The following is a 22,285-nucleotide window of genomic DNA, read 5'->3' as shown; positions in this document are numbered from 1 at the left end:
GACAAGTTGGTTGGTTGCACACCCATTGACCCACCACGGCACCTGGTCCAGGTGGTCCAACTAATGTCCCCGCCAACGCGATCCGTTTCTCCCGGCATGTTTGCGCCTTCTCCCCGCAGCGTGTGTCCAATTCCATCCAGCCGGGCTGCGTCGTACCCGGCAGCCAGCCAGCCAGGAGCTCCACCAAGCCGGTTAGGTGGGGACTGACAGACTGCCTTTCCATGGGGGGTAAGTGTAACACCGCTGGTCGCTTTGCTTCAGTGTCTGCATCACAGCCCGCAAGCCGGAACCGCGTCGCCTTGCCGGGCTTGGGCTCTTGCCAAAGGCCCGCTGACCCAAATTCTTATCTAACGCGGCGGTAGCTAAGCTAACAAGCAAGCCGGCTAGCCTCGGCTGAAAGTAGGTTGACGCTCGCTTCTCTGGAAATTGACGCGTCGCTCATTTTTAAATTCCCCCGTTTTACCGGGACGAGAAAACTACGAGTTTAATTTTTTTCAACGTCGCAGGAGAGCTACTCTGAAAAGTTCCCGTCCAATGTAACGGTAAGCGGTGACAACCTCGAGCGGTGTTGTTTTTCATGGAACTGCTGCGAAATAACCAGTGTTAGTTGGTTAGCATGCGGGCTAGGTGCCTTTAGCCTAGCGGTGATTCTCTGGTCAACGTTGCCGGCCGGCGCCACCTCTGACGCGGCTACGTGCGGGTCAAGGTGCCGTGCCAAGGGGCTCCACTCTCAGGGTCGCACCGTTAAATAACCCGCTGCTTCATTTGATTGATGTTTGACCTTTTTTTTTTTTTTTGTCATCCAACTGTGGAACTTAGGGTTTGATGAATGACTCATTTTCCACATTACAAAGCCGAAAGTTTATATTTTACAATGTTATATGGTTTGGTTAGATATGGATCAGAAGAATTCTCCATGAAAGCTGTACTAATTTTTATTTTCTAACTTTTGATACTGTATATTTTTGGCAGATCGTAAAATGCCATTTTAAGGCAAACAAGCAATGCAAAACTCCATAGACGGGCTAACAAATTCCCAAAGCAACTGATATTAAAACCCAAGCGGTGGAGCAATGCAAGTAGACAGATAATAGATCAACACTCGCAGCCACATATTAACTTATATTATCACTGGCAGCAATTGTGTCATAACTGGATGAACCAGATGTCTTTGTAATTGCAATTGTTCGGATTTCATTAACCTTTTCATTAGCCGGATTTGCCGTGTCAGCGTTTCGTAGTTGTAAGTCGGTAATTTTGAAATGAACACTTATCAGTGTCATCCACGTTTCAAGGGAAGGTAACCGCCGTATACACATACTGAATACAGCTGTGCCTTGAGATATGAGTTGTATGTGCTCATAACTCAAATCATCTTTTGCTAAAAGCTGCGAGTGTGAGGGTGGGCGGATGTTGATTTTTTTCATTAGGGTTTATTCAAGGTCGCAAACGGGCCCAGTGGGATATGGGCTTAAACAAACATTTTTTAAAAATAGATTGGATGGATTGGTCCATGATTTGATCGCTGATCCATTGTCAGATTTTCAATTCTCACCGATCAGTGATCGTCTCTGGAATCCTAACTCTGGAGAGCACAGGTGTCAAAATGAAGGCTTGGGGGCCAGATCAAACTTTTTTTTCCTGGTGAAAGACTCTCCTTTTTGTTTCGGTCGGGTTGGTGCTTCTATTATCACGAATAGAATATTGTATTGTTTTTGACAGATCAGTCAAAAGAAAAAGGGGGGGGGGGCGGTAACTCTCCGGTAATTTTGCAACCTTTACTCCTGACACAAGTGTCGCATAGTAGACGCGCAAGTGCTTCAAGTATAGACACAACACTTGGCTCACAAGCGTCACATGAGTCAGTATCAGCTCTGGCCTATCTCGACACAAGTAGTTCCTTCCCAACGCGCACGCAGGCAGGATAGACACATCTGGACCCTCGCCCAGCAGTTCACGCTACCTGCACGTAGGCACACATCCTGCTAAATTGCGACCTGGTTCATTCTCAATACAAAATGTATGCCGGTGAAAAAATGTTGAATGATTGAAACATGGTTGGGGTATTTTAAGTCTGAAAATATTCAACAATTTTGCTGAAATTCCATTAAAGGCCGCCATTTAAATTAAAAAAAAAAAGTTTTTGCAAGTATTTTCCATGTTCAAAAACATTAAAAATACGTTTCAAAGATGTGTGTTGAAAGCATGTGGGAAGTGGTGTTTTAAGGCTTAACCAATGAAGTGTTTTTATTTAATTTTTTTTCAATGGTCTGTATATGCTGGAGTTTTTCACTTTGGATTTTTTCCGGTGTGAAACACAACTCAGGATTTGCCTTACTGGTGCAGGTATTTCCCGGAATGATCTTTAGCGTAGCTGCAGTTCTTCGAAGCATGTCAATTAACAACCAGGGTCCATTCATCCTCTTCCACGAACAGATGCTCACGTTTACCTTTCTTGGAAGTGCCCGCTGAAGGGAGGCCCGCTTATGAATGAGCTGCCAGGATCTGTGTGTCTCTGAGTGTGTGCGCGCATGTGCGCTTGTTCTCATATTGCAGCCGTGCTGCCGGTGACACAGATGTTCTGATTGACCAGCATGAGCCCGTCGCCTGTGTTAAAAGTAGCCTTTCTCGTCTTTTCATCAGATAAAGACTTGACGTGAGATCTGCGCCGCCGCGCTAAGGTGCCGCAACGTGAGGAGGTCAAAGGTAAGCCTTATTTGATTTGAGTATCACATCAGTGCAAAGACTTTGGTCTTAACGTGAGTGAGCGCCTTCAAATGTTGTTCCACAGCCATTGTTTGCACGTGGGCCAGTGTTTGTCCCAGTGTTGTTGCTTGTTGCCATGGAGACTAAATTTAGTCACCTGAATGTATGATATTGGCAATATAACACACACACACACACAAACACACACACACACACACACACACACACACACTATACAGATTGAATTTCTGGATTCTTTAAAGACACGAAACAATGTCCCTGACTTTGAATGATCTGTTAATAGTCAGCATCTTTAGTATGAAATATTTCATCTTATTTTCCTTGCGTTATTTGACTCATATTGATTCTGAATTATTCCAGGTGAAGTCTGTTGCAATTTTAATTGTGATTAGGCTGGGACCAACTCGTTTCTGGCTTACCTGGTTTAGCGCCCATAGCATTTGCATGCCAGATGTTGCTCTCGTCTGGGGGATCAGACATGGGTCGTATTTGGAATCGGAGCGCCGCATGGTCTTTCCGTGGTTCACATTCGCAACAAGTACTGTCACTCTGAGACCCAACAACCCACTTTGGCACCAGCACGAGGCCCCTGGCTGGGTTCCTGACCCATCCGAGACACAAGGCCAAGGCTTCGCGGGGCGCCTGCCAACCAGCATCTTCACCACCACCACCACCACCACTACGACTGCTGCATTCCTGCCTCCTTGTTTGGAAGAAAAGTTGAAAAAAAAAAAAAAGAAGCCCTTTGTATTGCGAGGCCTGCGGCTCGGTGCACTCTGAGACTGGAAACCACTCTTCATCTGAGTTGGCTTTTGTTTTGTAGGTGCTGTGCCGGGCATTGTCATTTAGCGAGAGCAAGTAGCAAATTCCGATTTTAGAGGACTGTTGGTCTTAGTTCTTGTTTGTAAAAGCTAGCATTTTTACATTTTGATTTAAGGAGTAGATTTTATACTTGATTTATCGATTTTAAATTCATCCAAGCACTGAATTCCACGGTTAAGTTTTTATCTAAGGTTAGCTTAGCAATTAGCATTGCTATGCCGTCTTTCCTTGTCATCCCTTCGTGAGAACAACCCATGTGAGAATGATATCTTGTTCATGGCACGGAGGTGGTGATTACTGACTGAGGAGCGACTCAGCACCACGTTGAGTAGCCAGTCGAAGCTCGTTGCTAGCTAACAGGTGCGGCGTAAGTAGCACAGAACTTGACTTGCGAATGGCTGCGGTAGGTGATGTGAGCCATGCCCGTGCGCCTAGGTCAGCCAAGCGTTTTGGGACGGTCTCGGCAATTGATTCTCAATTTTACTATTCAATGTGTTTTGATGAGATGCAAAATGCTAATTTTGCCTTGCAAACTTGATGTGAACCCGCTTCGTTCAAGCCTTGAAATACCATAGCTCCGATGTGCCAGGATCACGCTCAGCCCATCGTTGATGGTCCCAGAATACCCAACCTGACCACCTCCTTCGTACGCTTTGGCAGCAGACGGCGTGCACTCGTGTTTTATTCGTGCTAAACTAAGCTGCGGCCTGCGTTTTGACAGCGGGGACCTTTTGAGTGATCACCAATGTTCCCATTTCGGGTGTCAGCCAATGACGCAGATGATGGAAAAGGGTGTTGCTATGACACCGGGGTTTACCTAACCACGTGTCTTCAGTAAAAGTGCATCAGTGATTTTGTTTTTATTTACCTGTACAATATTGTGATTGCTTGTGTAGACCTATTTTAACAGATTATTTTAATAAAAACGCTCAGTTGCGCATCGTCTACTCGAAACAAATGTAATGTCACTCACTGCTTGAAAAGAAAACAACACTCCATCGCCAAGGCGCCAACACAATCAGTCCCCAAACGATTACAACACCAAAGGCAAATAATTTTAAGTTGATCTCTTGAATTTTGCCATTTGAAGTATCTTAATATGGTTTGAAGGGTGAGACTGGATCGTCATTTAAAACCTTAACCTAACCCTGACTCGAACAATACCTAAACCCAACCTAATCACGGTAATGCCAACGAAACCCGAGAAGTCGCACAAAACCACAGACGGGCGCATAATTTTTTTTTTCAAAGACAGAAGCACCTGCTTGTGACAGCCGCCTCGCCGATGACGGGCCTCGGGCTGAGTAACAAATGGCTTTCACTTTCAGGGGAGACTTGCGCTAGCTGTGGAGGAACTCGGGTCTATTTTTACACACCGCGCCGTTGCTATGGCACGTTGCCGTTCGGTGTCAGCTTCAAGCGTGGCGAGGCGCGTCACTGGAGATCCAGCGGGTGACTCACATGCTCCGTGATTCCGGTGGCCTACATTGTTGATTGCCAACTAGCGTGCCGTGAGGTGTGGCGTGGGAAGTTATCCAACACATAAACACCCAGTGAACCCTTGCGTCTTGGTTTGGCAACGACAACAGAGTAAACAAATCTGTGGCTTTACCACTTCAACATATCCCAAATCTTGTTTTTTACGGATTGTGTTTCATAAACACGTGAAGCTCAATTCTCCAACACTGAACTTAGTGACGAACGAAATCATGTTTGCAGCAAGAGATTTCTCACAACAGGGGACTTTTCACTGTAGCAAATTTTATCTTGGACATAAACACACACAAAAAACGTATATGTATACTTTTTATTTTTATTCCAACAGTGCATAAGTATGAGCATACACTTATTCGACACTTCATATAGCCAGCGTCGAAAGAAAAAAAGGGAAAGAAATTGCGAAATTCACGATCAGCATTCACTTTCACTTACATCAATTTCTTGCATGTCTTTTATTTTGCTTTCTCCATCTTTCATTTTTATTACCTTCATCCTGTCTTCAAGCATTAAAGCTATGCTTTTCTTAACTCCTTGGTATGCAAAGGTCCGTTTTGTCGCCATTTTAGCAATGCACCGTTCGTGCATCTGAAACAAATACTTCCTGTACTACTGCGCATGTGTAAACCAGTGTGGTGGTTGCTGTTGCTGTTTCCGAACGAAGCACTAGAGGTCGCTGTGGCATGCTGAGGCTCGTTTTCCTTGCAGTGAATTTCGTTGCGAGGCAAAAGCAGAGAAAAAGATTTCGTACAACGGAACAATGGGACTTTTCATTGAAGGGGGAGCAGAAAAGTGGGAATGGTTTTCATGCATGAACATTTTTTCACAATAGGGGGTATTTTCGCCCATGTAGATTTCATTGTACAGGAGTTTCACTGTGTCAGTAAGACCAGAGGGCACCAATGTGTTGTCTGCGGGCACCAAGCAGCCCCCCCAAAAACCCTAATAAGACCCAAAGAAACATCTTGTGGCATCCATTTGCAATTACAATTTTGGGTGGGAATCAGTTATTTATGGATTTTTGTGGTTGGCGGCATGGCTCACTCCCAGCGAGGCCTTCACTGTCATCGGTCGGCAAATTATGTATTTAGTACAAATAATGTATACTTGTTCATCTATCTGTCAATGACATATGGTGAGAGGCAGAACAAACGAACGCTCTTATGTACTGTCAAATATGTGCTTTGGCGGAACGAGTCGAGAAACACTGTCCCACATCTCGACGAGTTTGGCTGCGCTGTTAGGAAAGCCTTTTCGCATAGCGTGACTGCGAGCGTCTGGATGCGCCCGCGCTGAGCGGGACATCCTCTGGAAGGTGGAATGAATTTGACAGGCCGATGCTGGCAGGAGTAGGTCGGTGTTACCCGTGGCGCCGTGATTAAGTTTGGAGGGCGGAGGGGAATAAAAGTAGGTCATTGGGCCGGCGGGTCAGTGAAGCAGCTATGACATCACAGTTACACAACCTCTGCTCTCATGGTTATAAAACGCTTCACTCAGGAGCTTCTGCTCCCTCAGGCTGACGGCATAAAGCCGCGGTGCCTTTTTTATTTATTTATTTTTATTTTTTTGTGCACATGACGTACGTGCCGCTGCTTCGCCGTCGCTGACAACATTCACTGTCGACAAGGAGTACAGCCCCCGGGGGAGGAAAGGGGAACTCAACTTGAAGTCACGCGAGTCTCATGCTGGGAGTGGCTCAATGGCACTGCGTAGCCTGAAGTCACTCCGGCCGACTCTTAACAACTCTTCCCTCAGCCGAAGCCCTGACTCGAGCCAGAACTCTTTGACACTAACTTGCCGGTCACGTCAGGTCATGACCATTAACCCAAACACTCTGACATACAGTCACCCCGCTCCAATCATTCATTCCTCGAGCCCCGTAACGCTTCAATCCTTTCCTCAACCCAACCTCTGATGCTGACCCTATCCACAAACTGTAACCTTAATCCAGTGCTTCTCAATTATTTTTTTGTTACCCCCCGCCAACCCTCTGCCCCCCCTCCCAGGAAGAAGAAAGCATGTCGTGCCCACCAACTCTCGGCCGGGACTATAAATAGTCGAATTTGTCTCTAAAATTGGTCAAAGTACAAGAACCATAAATACAGAAAGAAAAAATAAATATGGACCACCTTACAACAAAGAATAACTTTTATGAACACGTTTTTTTTTTTCCGTCTCTCACACAAAAATGATTTTAAGTGCATCAGCCCCTCTCCCTTCCACATAAGAAACTCTTAACTCCAGGCACCTCCATGTTACGGTTAAAGCAGTTTTTCTGAGTCCTTGTTGTGGAATATATTTTTTTTTTCTTTTTCCAATATTGCAACTGTACCTAATTAGGTGACTAGTTAGTCCTCAACAAAGGAACCTCAGAGAGAAAGCTGTCATTGTTTCAAGTTGGGACATGTCTAACGCCTGTGTTTTTGTTTTTTTGGTCCTCTAATCCCATAGATTCCGATGTCGTTGCCATGTGTCAGGCTCCCACGCCGAGTCGACGCCAAGACCTCACGACGCATTGATCCCGGGTGCCACCGGTGCCCGCGTCCTCCACGACACCACCTCGCCTCCTCGTCCTCTCTCCAGACCGGCTTTGGCTGCCCGTATGGTAGGACAGGTTCGTTTTGTCAAGTTGCCATGGCGTACGGTTTTATGATATATTTTCTTCTAATTCTCGTCAAGGTAGATTCACAGATGTCTTCCTCACGACTGAAAGACCCCATCTGACATGGTAACCCTGAAAAGGATCAAAATGACCTCAAGCATCGATCAGTGAGTCACATTGCAAAATTTGCATTTCCTCAAATCGTGGCCTCTGCGCCATTACATGTTGTGTTATATTTGCTTTACTTTTCCTGAGAAAAAAAACACAACTTAATTCACAATAGCCAGCATTTTGGCAGCTCCTGACTAAGTCTTAAAAAAAAAAAAAAAAAAAAAAACAGGCTTCAAGCAGCTTAAAGCCACTCCCAGTCCCAACAAAGACATTTGCACATATTGTGTATTTAAAGCAACCAGAGCAACTTTTTGCCTTAGGAATGCCCTTGCTAGCTTAACGCTAACAGATCATGGAAAACTCCATAAACGGGCTCACGATTCGCATCAACGGTTACGGGAATATAACCCTTTAAACAATGCAATTGAATACAAGTGGTGGAGCAGCACATGTAGACAGACTATACAAAAATACTCTCTTTGTATCTGTATGACTGGATTATACATTCCCCAGGCCAAGGTGGGCATGCAGTGCCAGATGTTACCTTTACTATGACTGTTACCACTAATAGAATTGAAAGTGAAACTGATTAGCATTGCAATTCTTACTTTCCCGTGACCTGCAGGGATGACCGGAGCATCTTTGGGTTAGTGGACGACGATGACAAAGACAAAGCAAAGCGGTGAGAAAGCGTACCTGAGATGTGCTCTCTTTGTTGTTGTTCCTGCGAGAGTCGGTCTTGACGCAAAGACAAAGCAAAGCGGTGAGAAAGCGTACCTGAGATGGCTCTCTTTGTTGTCATTGCGAGAGTCGGTACTGACGGCAGCAATCGTATGCGCAGCGTGTCCCGCAACAAGTCGGAGAAGAAGCGGCGAGATCACTTCAACGTCCTGATCAAGGAGCTGGGCACCATGTTGCCGGGCAACAGCCGCAAGCTGGACAAGTCCACCATTTTGCAGAAGAGCATCGACTTCCTGCAGAAACAACAAGGTACAGAATTAAAATGCTCAACTGAGCTGGACAGCTTTCGTCCAAGTGTAACGGTGATTTCTCAGAGTGTTTTTCCCGATAGAGTTTCACAGGTGATGCAAGACAATCGCGGCAAAATATTTGTGACTTGGAAGCACATACGCAACTTCGCTCAAACGTCTCCAACATGTTTCGAGCTCAATGCCAACTCGCTGGAGTAAAGCAAAGAATGCAGTTAAAGTTACTAATCACCTTTTTGAAATAGTAAAAAAAAAAAAATCAGATTTTTCTTTGGTCATTTAGAATAAAAAAATCTGTATTTATATATTTTTAATTATATATTTTGGGAGGGGAAAATATTTTGGGGAAAAAAAAAAAAGATCCCCTAGAAATAAACTTTGATTGAATCACAAATCTGTTACTCGTCCATTCCTAACTGCCCGCATCTTTCTCCGTTCCCTTCCGCCAGAAATCTCCGCGCAGTCCGAGTCAACGGATATCAGGCAGGACTGGAAGCCTCCGTTTCTTAGCAACGAGGAGTTCACACAACTGATGTTGGAGGTGAGGCGCCGCCAGATGATGAAATGTGAAATGTAAACGCCCACTATTTGCAGACAATCGGGATCGTTTCATATCATTTCAAGCTGATCCTACAACGTTACCCTGAAACGTAGATGTGGGCTTCGTTGCCCAAAAAAATAGCAATTCTCAAAAATGAGACGATTATTGCCACTCCCGGTTGGAGTTTACTGTCAAACTGAAACATGAACCCTTTCAGGGACAGCGGTTACTACAGTGGACAGCTTTTCAGGTTATCAGCTTACAGGGTGCACGAAAGGGTTAAACTCAGAGAATAAACACAATAAAAGCGACTGTGTCCTATTTTTTTTTTTAAGGTTTTTGAGTAAAAACATACATATGTGGCAAAGGCTTTCGGTGAATTATTTTGCCAACCACCTAATCTGATGGCCTGCTTGCTCTCAGGCGTTAGACGGCTTCTTCCTGGCCATCACGACCGACGGGAACATCATCTACGCCTCGGAGAGCGTCACGTCGCTGCTGGAGCACCTCCCTGTGAGTTTCTCTGTTTATAACGCGCATCGCCTTGGAACAGCGGAACCGTTAAAAGGCACGCAATGTGTTTGTTTTCCAGTGTGATCTTGTGGATCAGAACCTGTTGAACTTCCTGCCCAGCAGGGAACACTCCGACGTCTACAAGCTGCTGTCCTCGCACGTCGCCGAAGGGGAGATGCTGACGCCCGAATATCTGAAGAGTAATTGGATGTTATTGTTTTATTTATTTATTTATTTATTTTTGCCTGGGATTATAGCTCAATCGTGACTGTGTGCTGTGCCAGCATTTAGTCACGTACTGATTGTCCCCTATTTACAGCCAAGAACCAGCTGGAGTTCTGCTGCCACATGCTCCGAGGGACAATGGACCCAAAGGAGCCGCCTGTGTACGAATACGTCAAGTTCATTGGAAATTTCAAGTCCCTCAACAACGGTGAGCAACGAAATTACATCGTTGAAAAAAAACCCATCTCAAAATAGTCACTTAGCTATGTATATATAAAAGCATTCTGCATCTGTGGCAAGGCTGTTTAATTTCGATGCAATTCACTGGTGCCATGATTAATCAGCAACGATCAAATTAATCACAAAATATTTTGATATCTACTTATTGGTTGGAGACTTTTGTTGTTTAAAATGATCCAAATTCTCAGAATTCTAGCCTGATTTCTGTAGTCTTCCATGAAAGTTTTATCTTTTTCTTTTTTTTTTTAAATAAGACATTTGCCAATATCTTCTTTTACTTTGAAAGACTGTGCTCAACATTTTTGGCAATTTTCTGACAATTAATCGGATTAATCGATGAAGTGACAAAATACACAAATGTAATATGTAATTGAATAAGAAAAATCGTATTTAACATTAGACTAATAGTAAATGTATTAGAGATTCCATGTGAAATCTTAATTGCAATTTCTAACCTAAATACAAGAGCACATTGAGAACAAAAATGTAAAAAATGATGTACGACCATGTTGCATAATTTAAAAACATAAAAATACCGTGTGTATACCGTATATTAGAAATGTAATCAATAAACGCAATTACGTACTTATAATAGCCAAAAAGGCCAAAAATGTATATCACAATTTGTACAAAAATCTAACATAATTTAGTAACTTAAACTCATACATGAATTAAAGAGCAAAATAATAATTTTTAAGAGACACAAAACTGTAATTTGGGAACATAAATTCACATTTAATATCAAAATAACACACATAATGAAAGAGCAAAATAAAACAAAGTTTTTTTTGTTTTTTGTTTTTTTTTTTGCTGCCACTAACATGCGTGTTTGGAGCCTCAACTGGAATTTGTACCCGCTAGTGCCAAACTGCACTCACAATGGATTGACGGGGGTCGTCATTCAGCGATCGCTCCACTCGGCCTTTGAGGAGCAGCTGTGTCTCGTAGCCACCGTGCGGCTCGCCAAACCCAAATTCATCAAGGTACGCATTCGTTCTAACGGTGCACTCGTCGACACTAAAAAATGAAGTCTGTACTTTGACGGGCAATATCTCGCGTCTCAATGGAAAAAAAATGACGCATCTGATGGTGGCAATATTTGATCCACAGGAAATGTGTACTGTCGAGGAGCCCAATGAAGAATTCACCTCCAGACACAGTTTAGAGTGGAAATTTCTCTTCTTGGACCACAGGTACCCTTCACCACTTCATCCGGAATCGAATCATGCTATGAGATGTTAATTTAACACTACATAAAGTCACTCTTGAATTTGGGGGTGTCCAGAGCGCCTCCTATTATAGGTTACCTGCCGTTTGAAGTCCTGGGCACATCCGGCTATGACTACTACCACGTGGACGACCTGGACACGCTTGCCAAATGCCACGAGCACCGTGAGTATGCCTCCGTTAAGTAACTGTGTTATGATGACATGTACCGGCACCCTCCACTTTTTGCAATCTTTGCATGTTTTGCAGTCATGCAATACGGCAAAGGAAAGTCCTGCTACTACCGATTCCTCACCAAAGGGCAGCAGTGGATTTGGCTCCAGACTCAGTATTACATCACGTACCACCAGTGGAACTCTAGGCCGGAGTTCATTGTCTGCACTCACACTGTTGTCAGGTAAAGGAAACAAACGCTGTTGTGAAATCTGATGCACGACATGGGAAATCACCAAAAACTCAAAGTGGTCACATTTTAAGTGTCAAAGTTCTTGAATGATGAAGTTTGTCGGGTCCCTTGTGCTATCACCCATGCTAATAACAATCTTAAGGATTTTTTTTGGGTGGGGGCGGGGGGTTGGGGGGGTCAAATTTGGAAATGGTGCACCTACCAGGGCGTTTGATTTCAACTTTCAAATTGTTGTGTCATTTTTTTTTTTTATCCGTCAGCTACGGTGAAGTGAGATCGGAGCAGCTGCGAGAAGCGGGGCCAAAAGCATCACCTCCGGAGATGACGGCAAACAAGGTGAGTTGACGCAATATGTCAGCGATGCCGGATGCGTCGGCGTCGCCTGTCGCTGACCACCGCTTTCTCCGCTTTCTTCCTCCCTCGCGACTTTTAGCAGTCGCACGACTCTGGCTTAGAGTCGCAGCCCAACGCCTCCAATATCAAGGAGGTGCTAGAGCACTTTGGAGACAGAAGGACGCCCTCGGCATCGTCGCGCAGCTCCCTAAAATCTTCACGCGCGCCGCTGTCAGAGGCCTCCTGTAAGTTGGATCCCACTTCTGACGCCACGGTGAGTAGCCCTGTTGGATCAAGCGGGTTCATCTGTTTTATTGTGTCCTCAGCGTCCCAAGTGAAGCTCCAAGGAGGCCGGAGCACGCCGGGTCGCCAGGCCACATCCAACGCGGGCAGGGCCTCGCAAAGAAGATCGTCAATCGGCAGCCAGGTTGGGTCCTGAATGCGAAGGAATTTGGTGTCAGAAGTGTGCTCCCTCGTTGGATTACCCTCGGGAGGTTCTGAGGGTGCTTCTTGGGCACAGTGATTTAGCTCGTTAAAATCACCAATAAGAGATTTATTTGATTTTCCATGACAAGTTGGTGTCAGAAGCGGGATCCCTCGTGAACTTCCCGCAAATCTTCCTCCTTTTTAGATTTATGTTTTGAGCAACTCTGCACACTGCAGCTTGCGCTACTCTCGCCAGGATTTTTTTGTAATCACACCACAGATGGATCTTTAGAGTTACCGCAACACTTCACCGTCAGAAGTGGGATCCCAAATCTTTGTTCTGTTGAGGTTTATGAATTGAGCTACTCTACTGATTGTATGATTGGCAAAATGTTTCTGTTTGGCTAGTTCACCCTTCGGAGATTATTTTATTTTGCGCAACAAATTGGTGTCAGAAGTGGGATCACTCATGTGATCGTCCAAGAAAATATTCCTTCTAACTTGTCATGTTTAAAAACAATTATTATGTTGTTTGCGTGTCTCCAGCAGTCCATGAGCTCCCAAAACACAGTACAGACGACATTGATGGTTCCACAACAGCAACAACAACAGCAACAACAACAACAGCAACAACAGCAACAACAACAACAGCAACAACAACAACAGCAACAACAAGTGCAGACCAATGCCCCGGTAAGATTAACGCCATTCTTATCTGCACATATGGCAATGTGAATTGGAATCAAACTCCAGTGTCCACCGTATTTTTCGGACTATAATTGACAATTTTTTTTTTTTTTTGTCATTGTTTTGCCGATTTGGCAACATATACTCAGATGCAACTAAAAGTTATTTTGAAGTTCTCTTTATTCAATTCACCACCGATTCATTTTAAACTAAGAAAAGAAAAACCTCCAGAGTGACTTATAGGCCATAAAATACGATAAATGATGATGAAAATGCATTAAAAAGTCGGCTTTGTATAGACAGTAACATAAAAGACATTTTAAGCGGTGTCATGGGATGTTCACTCTCTCGGGCTCTGATTGAAACGTTTGCCTGCGTGTTGGTGTCTGCACCCGGCAGGCGTCATCGGTGCAGTTCTCCGGCCAGCTGGATAGCGTGCAGCACATGAAGAAGCAGCTGGAGCAGCGCACCCACGCCATCGAGAGCAACATTCAGCGGCAGCTGGACGAGCTGTGGAAGATCCAGCAGGAGTTGCAGAGGGTGCAGGAGCAGAGCCTGCAGATGCTTGTGCAGAAAGGAGCCGTTAATATGACCGCCGTGCAGGTGGCCCCCCAGGTGGCCCAGGGGCCCCCCGTTCTCGGCATGCAGGGCCAAGTGGTCTCCGCGGGCCCGTTGCAGACCACCGTCCAGCAACAACAGAACACAGCACTGGCACAGGTATGAATGAAATAAATACGATGAAGCTAACTGAAACTATAGCGGAAAAAAAAAAAAAGAACCGATACTAAAATGAATAAAAACTCAACTGAAATGAAGCATTTTTCAGAAAAATTAAACAAATAAAAAAAAAAAACCACAAGCTCACTTTAAAAAAATTATCGAAACCAACGAAAAAAAACAAAAAAACATGGTCAACATGAAATTCCAGAATTCCAAATGATAATAGTGTAGTTGTTTGCTAAGTCAAATTCCCGCCTGTCTACTCGGCACGGGCCGATAATAGATTCAGACGTTGTGATAAATAAAAATATCACAGTATTAAAATTACAGCTCTAAAATATCCTTTATTGAAACATTTGCGTGAATAAAAGCACAATTTTTCCCCATGAAACACAACCTTATTTTTCCACAAAATCTAGAATATTTGGCTCAAGAAAACCTGAAGTCTTTGTTACGTTAAGAAACGTGTACAATGTTAACGTTAAATAAATAACTGGAAATTCTTCACAGTGTCCCATCTCTGGTAAGCTACTTTAAAACAGACCATTGGGCTGCTAATGTTGTCCTTGGGGCTAACTAGTACCTGTTGGCACCGTTTTATTTATTTATTTATTTATGTATTTAGGACAGTGCATATTAATTAACAGGACAACGTCCGTGTTTGCAGTGTCTCTTGTCTTGCTCCCTCCCTCCTCCTCCGTGTGTAACTGTTTGCCCCTCCCCTTTCTGCTCACCGAGGAGGAAAAAAAAAAAAAAGCAACTGGCCCCAATCAACTTCAAATAAGCGGCTCGTTTACTTAACTCTACTCGCTGCCAATCATATTCTGCCCTTCTTCGTCCCCACAGCTCATTAGCGGTGACACAGTATTAGCGGTTATTGAAACCTGGATTTTTAAAACCCCTTTAACCGGTAATTGGCTCATGCCTACTGTCTACTTGATGCGAATTAATGATGAATACAAGTGATTCTGATTCACAGTCACAAGACAATGTTCGTACGTTAGCCACTTTGCATTTAGTATCGGCGACTCGAGCACCCCTCCCCGCCCCTGAATCTCAACGTTGGTTTCCTCTGCAGCCTTCACTGGCGGCGTCTCTGTTCAACACAGTGATGATCCCGCAACAAAATGCCACCAACGTGCTCCAAATCGCCAGCAGCCTGCCGCCAAACACGGCCGCCAACGCTCCCGCTGTCGCCACTTTCACGCAGGACCGCAACGCCCAAATTAGGTTTGCATCTCCTTCCTTTGTAAAGAGTATTTCAGGTACGGGTAATCTTCAATGGAATACTCTGACATTTCTGCACGCTAGTAGGCCAACTTTGGCAAAAGTGTGCACTGTTGGACAACCGAGCAACATGATGGAATGTTCCTCTTTTCCCGGGGAAGGTTTCCGGCCACCCGCCAGCTACTTACCAAGCTGGTGACGGGCCAGATGGCGTGCGGGGCGGTCATGGTGCCGTCCACCATGTTCATGGGCCAAGTGGTGACGGCGTTCGCCCCACAGCCGGTCCCCACGCAGACCATCAGCATCGCCCAGCAGCCGGCGCAGCAGCAGCAGCATGAGCACCAGGTACACAGCGAGTAATCGGGATCCAGCACTTGACATTTTATTATTATTATTAATATATATATATATATATATTTTTTTTTAATTTCTGATATTTTCAGTGTTTGGTTATGTTTGCAGTTAACAATTAATTCCACCGTTGAAAGTCCAGCTTTTAAAATATTGTGTTTACTTAATTGTTTTTTTTTAATTAATCAAGAATTGTTTTTAATTATAAGTTGTTCAAATGTATATTAAAAATATGTTTGAATAATCTAATAATGACATTTTTTGATATTGGAAAAAATGTTTAAAGTACTTTGTACTTATTAAGTTTTTAAGGAAAAGGATAATAATTTCTTAATTTAAGGATTTTTTTTTACATTTTCAAGAAAATGTGTAATTCCAAAATATATTTGAATGAATTAAACAATGTTGAAAAAAAAGTAAAAATTATTTTTACTTTAAAATAATACCCTTAAAATTTTTCATGTAATGTATAAAAAAATACAAATTCATAAAGTACAGCGAAAGAACGTTTAAAATTTTTCTTTTACTCTAATAAAAATCTTTAAAAAAAAAATCAGTCATTCATTTTCACAATTTATTATTATTTATGGCAAAAACAAAATGTGACCAAAAAAAGTGACCAAGAAATATTTAAATATTATGAGCATTTTCAAATAAATGAAAATGGATGTATTGAACATTTACATTAAATTTACTTTAATCAAAATTTTTAAAATAAAAATCAATCATTCATTTTCACAATTTATTATTATTTATGGCAAAAACAAAATGTGACCAAAAAAAGTGACCAAGAAATATTTAAATATTATGAGCATTTTCAAATAAATGAAAATGGATGTATTGAACATTTACATTAAATTTACTTTAATCAAAATTTTTAAAATAAAAATCAATCATTCATTTTCACAATTTATTATTATTTATGGCAAAAACAAAATGTGACCAAAAAACGTGACTGAGAAATATTTCAATTTTATGAGCATTTGTGGTTGCAGTATTTACGGGGTCACTTTTCCCCCCTGGCCTTAATCAAACAACTTCCATCTTTGCCATCAAATGATCCATGTCATGTGGATAAAAAGTAACACAAGTATGTGGCTTGACGCCGAAGGCTCCACGGATGCTTCCTGGAAGTCAGTTGATCCTGCCGGCGGGGACCTTCCCATTACAGCAGGCAGGAGCGTTCGCCGCCACCGCCTCCGCATCCGCCAACCAGCAGAAACAACAGCCGCACGCCCACTGAACGGACACTGAGACCAGTCACACGGTCCCGCAGCCGCAGCAGCTGCTTAAAGCCACCAGGGGGTGAGGGTGGCGAACTGGACTGAACCCCCTGAAAGTTTGCACTGAAGGCTGCAACGGCGCCCACGTGTGGCTCGGAAGTGTCATCGCAGCATCACTGACTGCCAGGGTTTCCCCAAACTGTTTCAACTCAATCAGTTCAAGAGTCCATTGCCATACACTACTCAGAAAAAGTCGGGCATATTGGGTCTTCGGGGGGAATTTCAAAATGAACGTGAAATGCCCTTTGACCTTAACAGCTGAGCTTGATGTGACCTTCTCAAAGCAATTTGCTGTTCTCTAGCAAGAAGATGAGCAGCAAAATAGCTGTTTAGATTAATTCTGAGATCTCACCCAATGGCCAATATCATCAATGTTTCGCCAGTTGTTGATACTTCTTTTAACTTATTACAACAAGCACGCCACGACCCGATTAAAACTGAACTATGGCCCGTTTTCGGGCCCCCGACCCACAGCTTGGGGAATAATGCAATTTTGCCCCCGGATGAACTATTTTTATGAAAAGAATGTGCTCTCTATTGGAGTTTTAGCTACGGCATTGAAGGTCGTGAAATATATCTTGTAAATATTTAACAGGGGAAAGAAGTGCTATTTTATATGACACGTGAGGATGAATCTGCTCTTTTTGTAGTGTTGTAAAAAGACATTTCCTCTAATGACAATCCTTCATGAAATTTGCCAAAAATGATTCAAATGTGCTGCAAAAAATGTTTTTTTTTTTTTGTTGTTTTGTTTTTTTTTTTTTTTATAACCCACCAGTTACAAGCTTGTTCATTACCTGCTTTGGTTTTGTTTTTGTTTTTTTAACCACATACAGCATTTATTACTTCTGGTTATCTCATCACATTCATGCTCCTGTGTTAAAAAGAAAAAAAAATGTTTGCTTCAAATAAAGTTCCCATGTCACTCAAACTAAGAAACTGTTGTTGTTTTATCACTTTTGGCCCACTAGAGCACAATTAAACCTTCTTAGTAAACTACTGTGCCACACTAATAACATTAATGGACCCAACTAGTAAGCATTTGTCACACACGGGCTCCTGAACCCCATAAATACCACCAAAATTCTCATGAATAGTTTTTCCTCACGAGTAGTAGTACGTACAGGAAGTGGTGTTCTGATTGTGCGTTGGGTAATTGCGACATCTAGCGGTTGAAAGTGGACCTCCATTTAGATCCTGGTTTTGGCAAGCAATGCGATCAAGAATGTTTATTTTCTGATTCATTGTTTTGAAAAATAAAAAGCAATTATTCAAAATAAATACATTTCTGGGAATGAGGAATTAGGCAAAAAATGTGATTTTTTTTTTAATGCAACAATAAAATGGGAAGAAAACAATAATTGATTTTAACTTGTGTACACTGTGTACACAATGGTATTTAGTTTAAGTTAATGGGAAGATAAATTATCTTAATTTATTGACTTGTTTTCATTTCAAATTTATTTTTGAATCTATTTTTGTATTTACTCCAGCATTTTTTAAAATTTATTTTTTGAATTACTGGTGAATTAGGCAATTATTTGAATGTGTTACACACATTCACACGCTGTTACTTTATTTTAATTATGTGGAGTAAATACAAAAATAGATTCAAAAATAAATTTGAAATGAAAACAAGTCAATAAATTAAGATAATTTATCTTCCCATTAACTTAAACTAAATACCATTGTATTTCAGTTTACGTTTAAATATTACGTTAGCCTAATAGCATAGTTGAACGTTTTCGCAAACTATGAAAATTAAATACCCCCCAAAAAATATCAAAAAACAAGAAGAATCGAATTGATTCACTTTTTGCAAATTCCCATGTCACGCGTGACTAAAATACAAAAATAAATAAATAAGGTTCAACAAATAAATAACATTTTTAATAAGCACGTAATTTTTTTAATGGATAATATATATATTTTTTTCATCAAAATTGGATTCGGTGCATTCATTAATTGATAAAAAAATGTTTTGAAATCAGATTTAATATGTCTTCCCATAATATAACTAACAATAAAAACAAGAAAATCTGATAGCACTTTTAATGCAAAGGACGTGTATACTGTATATACATTTTACATATCCCACAAAAGAAAGTCTGAACAAAGTAGTCATTTTTTTTTCATACAATCACTTTCTTGATGTACATTCAGTAAATTGTGTGTGTCGCCGACTTGGTGGTCCGGTGCAGCGATTGTGAGGAGGCTGCTGAGGGCTCAAGTGATCAAGCGTTATCCTTTTGGCTACTCGTATTCTAACGCTCTCCTTCCATTTCGAGGCTGCAAAAAATAAAAACAAACAAACCAAAAAAATCATCTTTTTCAGATTTAATTTTTTTTCTTTTTCAGCAAAAAAAAAAAAAATCATCTTTTTCAGATTTGATTTTTTTTTCTTTTTCAGGTAGATTTCTCTATCCTACCCGATAGAGGAAGTAGTGGCCTCTGCTTTGGATTCCGCCAGGTCCCTCCATTTCAGCCTGTGGCAACAACACAATAAAAAAAAAAAAGGTAATGTGCATCCTAAGCCCCAAATCATTCTGTTGCTAACCAAAACAGCACCAGTAGGTAGCATGTGCAAAATAAATTGTAATACAGTAATTCTTTGCTTATCCGTTATTTCCGACTTCACCTTGTCAAACTTTTTTGTCTCTCGACATATGCAATCCATTTCTTAAAAGGTTATAACACTGCCATGTGGATGCTGTTTGTTAGCGCTGACATTTCATATTGTGTTGGGAATAGGCAGAGAGAGCTATTTGCTGTTTGGACAAACACATGTCACAGACACCTGAGAATATGTCGTGGTTACTCTTTTTATTTTTAAAAATTTTTTTTAGCAGTGGTACTTAATTGCACTGAGTGTCCTCTCTGTTGCCGGTTATGCAGACCGGACACCAAATGGAGGAATGGCTGCAATGCCGGGCCCTGGTTGACACAAAAACAAGAACTCTTGTGAGAAACATCCATTTTCTATATTTGGGTAAATAACACTGGGAATCACCATGGGTATTTAATTAACTAATTATTTAATTTTTATGATTATTTTTTTCTTCCAGGAAAATACCATTGTGTGTATTTTCTATATTTGGGTAAATAACACTGGGAATCACGATGGGTATTTAATTAATTATTATTATTATTATTTTTTTTCTTCTTCCAGAAAAATACCATTGTGTGGTTTCGACTGGTATTTGGTACACACAGTTGCAAAATGCACTCACCTTTCTGTTATTTTCTTGTCCTTTCAGCTCCTGGGGAAGAAAAACAAACAAACAAATAAAGAAAGAGAGAGAGAGAGAGACACCTACACACATAATGTATGTATGTGTGCCCTTTTTTTCTACCTTGGACTTCTGGACCAGCATTAAGAAGCAAATTTCCCCCAAGATGTCAGATGCCTGGAAAAGACGATAGTTTTCTTTGGCTTTAGATTTATTGTTGAAGACATTGAGCTCTATTTTCATAGCGAGTGGGTCCTGATTGTCTTATCATCACAAGGTTCGCCGGGCGTTTTTTTGTCAGTTCAGCAGACAAGTCTTGGTCAAGCTAGGTAGACCCGCGTGATAGAAGAGTGGCCTGGAGATGCGCCTGGTGAAGTGACATATTGGTGGTAGAAAGTCGACCTGACCCCCTTTTCACACTGCATTTAGCAGGGCACAGCGCACCGTCGTCAAACTCATTTATTGTATAAGCGGTGAGGGGCGAGGACCACGGAATGGAGCATTTCTGGACGACACGGAGCAGCCTCGGCAAGGCATCTTTGAAATGACATTTATGCAGCTCACCGCGCAGGATTTACGCCGTTCGCGAAATCGACCCCTTAGTGTTCAAGATAGTGCTGCACGTCGGATAACTTCTTGCAGAAGTGACACTTTCTGAATGGATGGTAGTTGACTGGTTGGATGGATCCATGTTATGTGTTGAAAGAACGGAGGGTGGATGAGAGCGAGCGCTTCCTGTCGGATGGATTGTGGTTGGATGCATTGATGATTCTATCGACTGGAAAGATGTTGTACGTGGATGAACGGAAAGATCGTGCCATCTGTTGGACGGGTTGATGGAAAGTGCAACCGATTGGATGGATGGATAAATAGATAGATACAGAAAAAAAAAGTGGTGTTACCTGGCTGAGAAGCTGCCTCTGGTCGACGGTGGCTTGCCATTGTTCTACCGGAGCACCTTTTCGTGCGAGCACAACACAAATGCTTCAGTTAGCAAAAAAACAAAAGCAACTTGACTCTAAACAGCCTCCCATATCGACTAACAGAAGATGCGTGGCGAGAAGCCGGAAGCTTCTCCCGAGTTTTTGTAGATTGCTATCCACATGATTGCCGCCGTTGCCCATTAGCTCCGTAAAAGCTTTTCTTTCGAAATCGCACATTTATCGTGCTGACATAGGTTTACCCGCCACGGATGGAAATATTCCATAGTCCAGAATTCCGCTGAATCCAGTGTCACATTGTGGCGGTCCATCATTCAGTCTTTCGCCAATTAGCCACAGCGAAAGAGAAGATTGTGTTTGAGATGGATGGATGGATGGATGGTGTTATCCATTTGCTGGATTGATGGTTTTATCTATTTTATATATTGAATGTGGGTTTGGATGATGGATGGGAAGATGCTCTTTTCATTTTGCTGGATTGCTGGTGTTATGGATGGATGGATGGATGGATGGATGGATGGATGGATGGATGGATGGATGGATAAAGCTGTCAAATGGATGGATGATGGACAGATGGACGGATGGATGGATGGATGGATGGATGGATAAAGCTGGCAAATGGATGGATGGGTGGATGGATGGGTGAATGGATGGGTGGATAAATCTGTTAAATTGATGGGTGGATGAATGGATGGATGGATGGGTGGATGAATGGATGGATGGATATTTGCTTGATTGCTGGTGTTATGGATGGATGGATGGATGGATGGATGGATGGATGGATGGATGGATGGATGGATGGATGGATGGATGGATGGATGGATGGATAATGCTGTCAAATGGATGGATGGGTGAATGGATGGGTGGATAAATCTGTTAAATTGATGGGTGGATGAATGGATGGATGGATGGGTGGATGGATGCATGGATGGATAAAGCTGTCAAATGGATGGATGATGGACAGATGGACGGATGGATGGATGGATGGATGGATGGATGGATGGGTGGGTGGGTGGATGGATGGATGGGTGGATGGATGGATGGATGGATGGATGGATAACGCTGCCAACTGGATGGATGGTGGGTGGATGGATGGGTGGATGGATGGGTGATTGGATGGATAAAGCTGTCAAATCGATGGATGGATGGATGGATTTTGTTATCCATGGATTGAGGGAGCTATCTAT

At 42.4% G+C, this 22,285-nt stretch overlaps 1 protein-coding gene and 1 long non-coding RNA gene across 5 annotated transcripts; one reads left to right on the top strand and one right to left on the bottom strand.

Annotated features, from left to right (window-relative positions):
• The first annotated feature begins 137 nt into the window (after positions 1–137).
• clocka (clock circadian regulator a) lies at positions 138–17,654 on the top strand. Of its 4 annotated transcripts, none has more exons than XM_019896762.1 (22): positions 138–228; positions 2,644–2,706; positions 7,498–7,651; positions 7,726–7,815; positions 8,385–8,441; positions 8,601–8,749; positions 9,198–9,289; positions 9,713–9,802; positions 9,882–10,002; positions 10,122–10,235; positions 11,129–11,250; positions 11,378–11,460; positions 11,553–11,659; positions 11,744–11,891; positions 12,161–12,236; positions 12,334–12,478; positions 12,560–12,660; positions 13,206–13,352; positions 13,746–14,063; positions 15,145–15,296; positions 15,455–15,638; positions 16,756–17,654. In XM_019896762.1, the coding sequence occupies exons 4-22, from the start codon at positions 7,772–7,774 to the stop codon at positions 16,885–16,887; spliced, it is 2,382 nt and encodes a 793-aa protein (XP_019752321.1). In that variant the 5' UTR covers positions 138–228; positions 2,644–2,706; positions 7,498–7,651; positions 7,726–7,771; the 3' UTR covers positions 16,888–17,654. The 4 variants fall into 4 exon arrangements, with proteins under 4 accessions (XP_019752321.1, XP_019752323.1, XP_019752322.1 ...); XM_019896764.1 differs by lacking the exon at positions 138–228 and adding an exon at positions 241–542 and having other exon boundaries at positions 13,209–13,352; XM_019896763.1 differs by lacking the exon at positions 138–228 and adding an exon at positions 242–542 and having other exon boundaries at positions 7,730–7,815.
• Positions 17,655–19,724: 2,070 nt separating this feature from the next.
• Positions 19,725–21,461, bottom strand: LOC109531973 (uncharacterized). Its single transcript, XR_002171281.1, has 4 exons — positions 21,060–21,461; positions 20,281–20,334; positions 20,158–20,187; positions 19,725–19,861 (listed from the first exon to the last, which is right to left on the bottom strand). It is a non-coding gene; the product is annotated as an uncharacterized LOC109531973 (long non-coding RNA).
• Positions 21,462–22,285: the final 824 nt, after the last annotated feature.

Source organism: Hippocampus comes, unplaced genomic scaffold (assembly GCF_001891065.2).
Source record: "Hippocampus comes isolate QL1 unplaced genomic scaffold, H_comes_QL1_v1.1 scaffold22, whole genome shotgun sequence".
NCBI lineage: Eukaryota > Metazoa > Chordata > Actinopteri > Syngnathiformes > Syngnathidae > Hippocampus > Hippocampus comes.
This window is presented reverse-complemented; position numbering and strand designations above follow the sequence as displayed.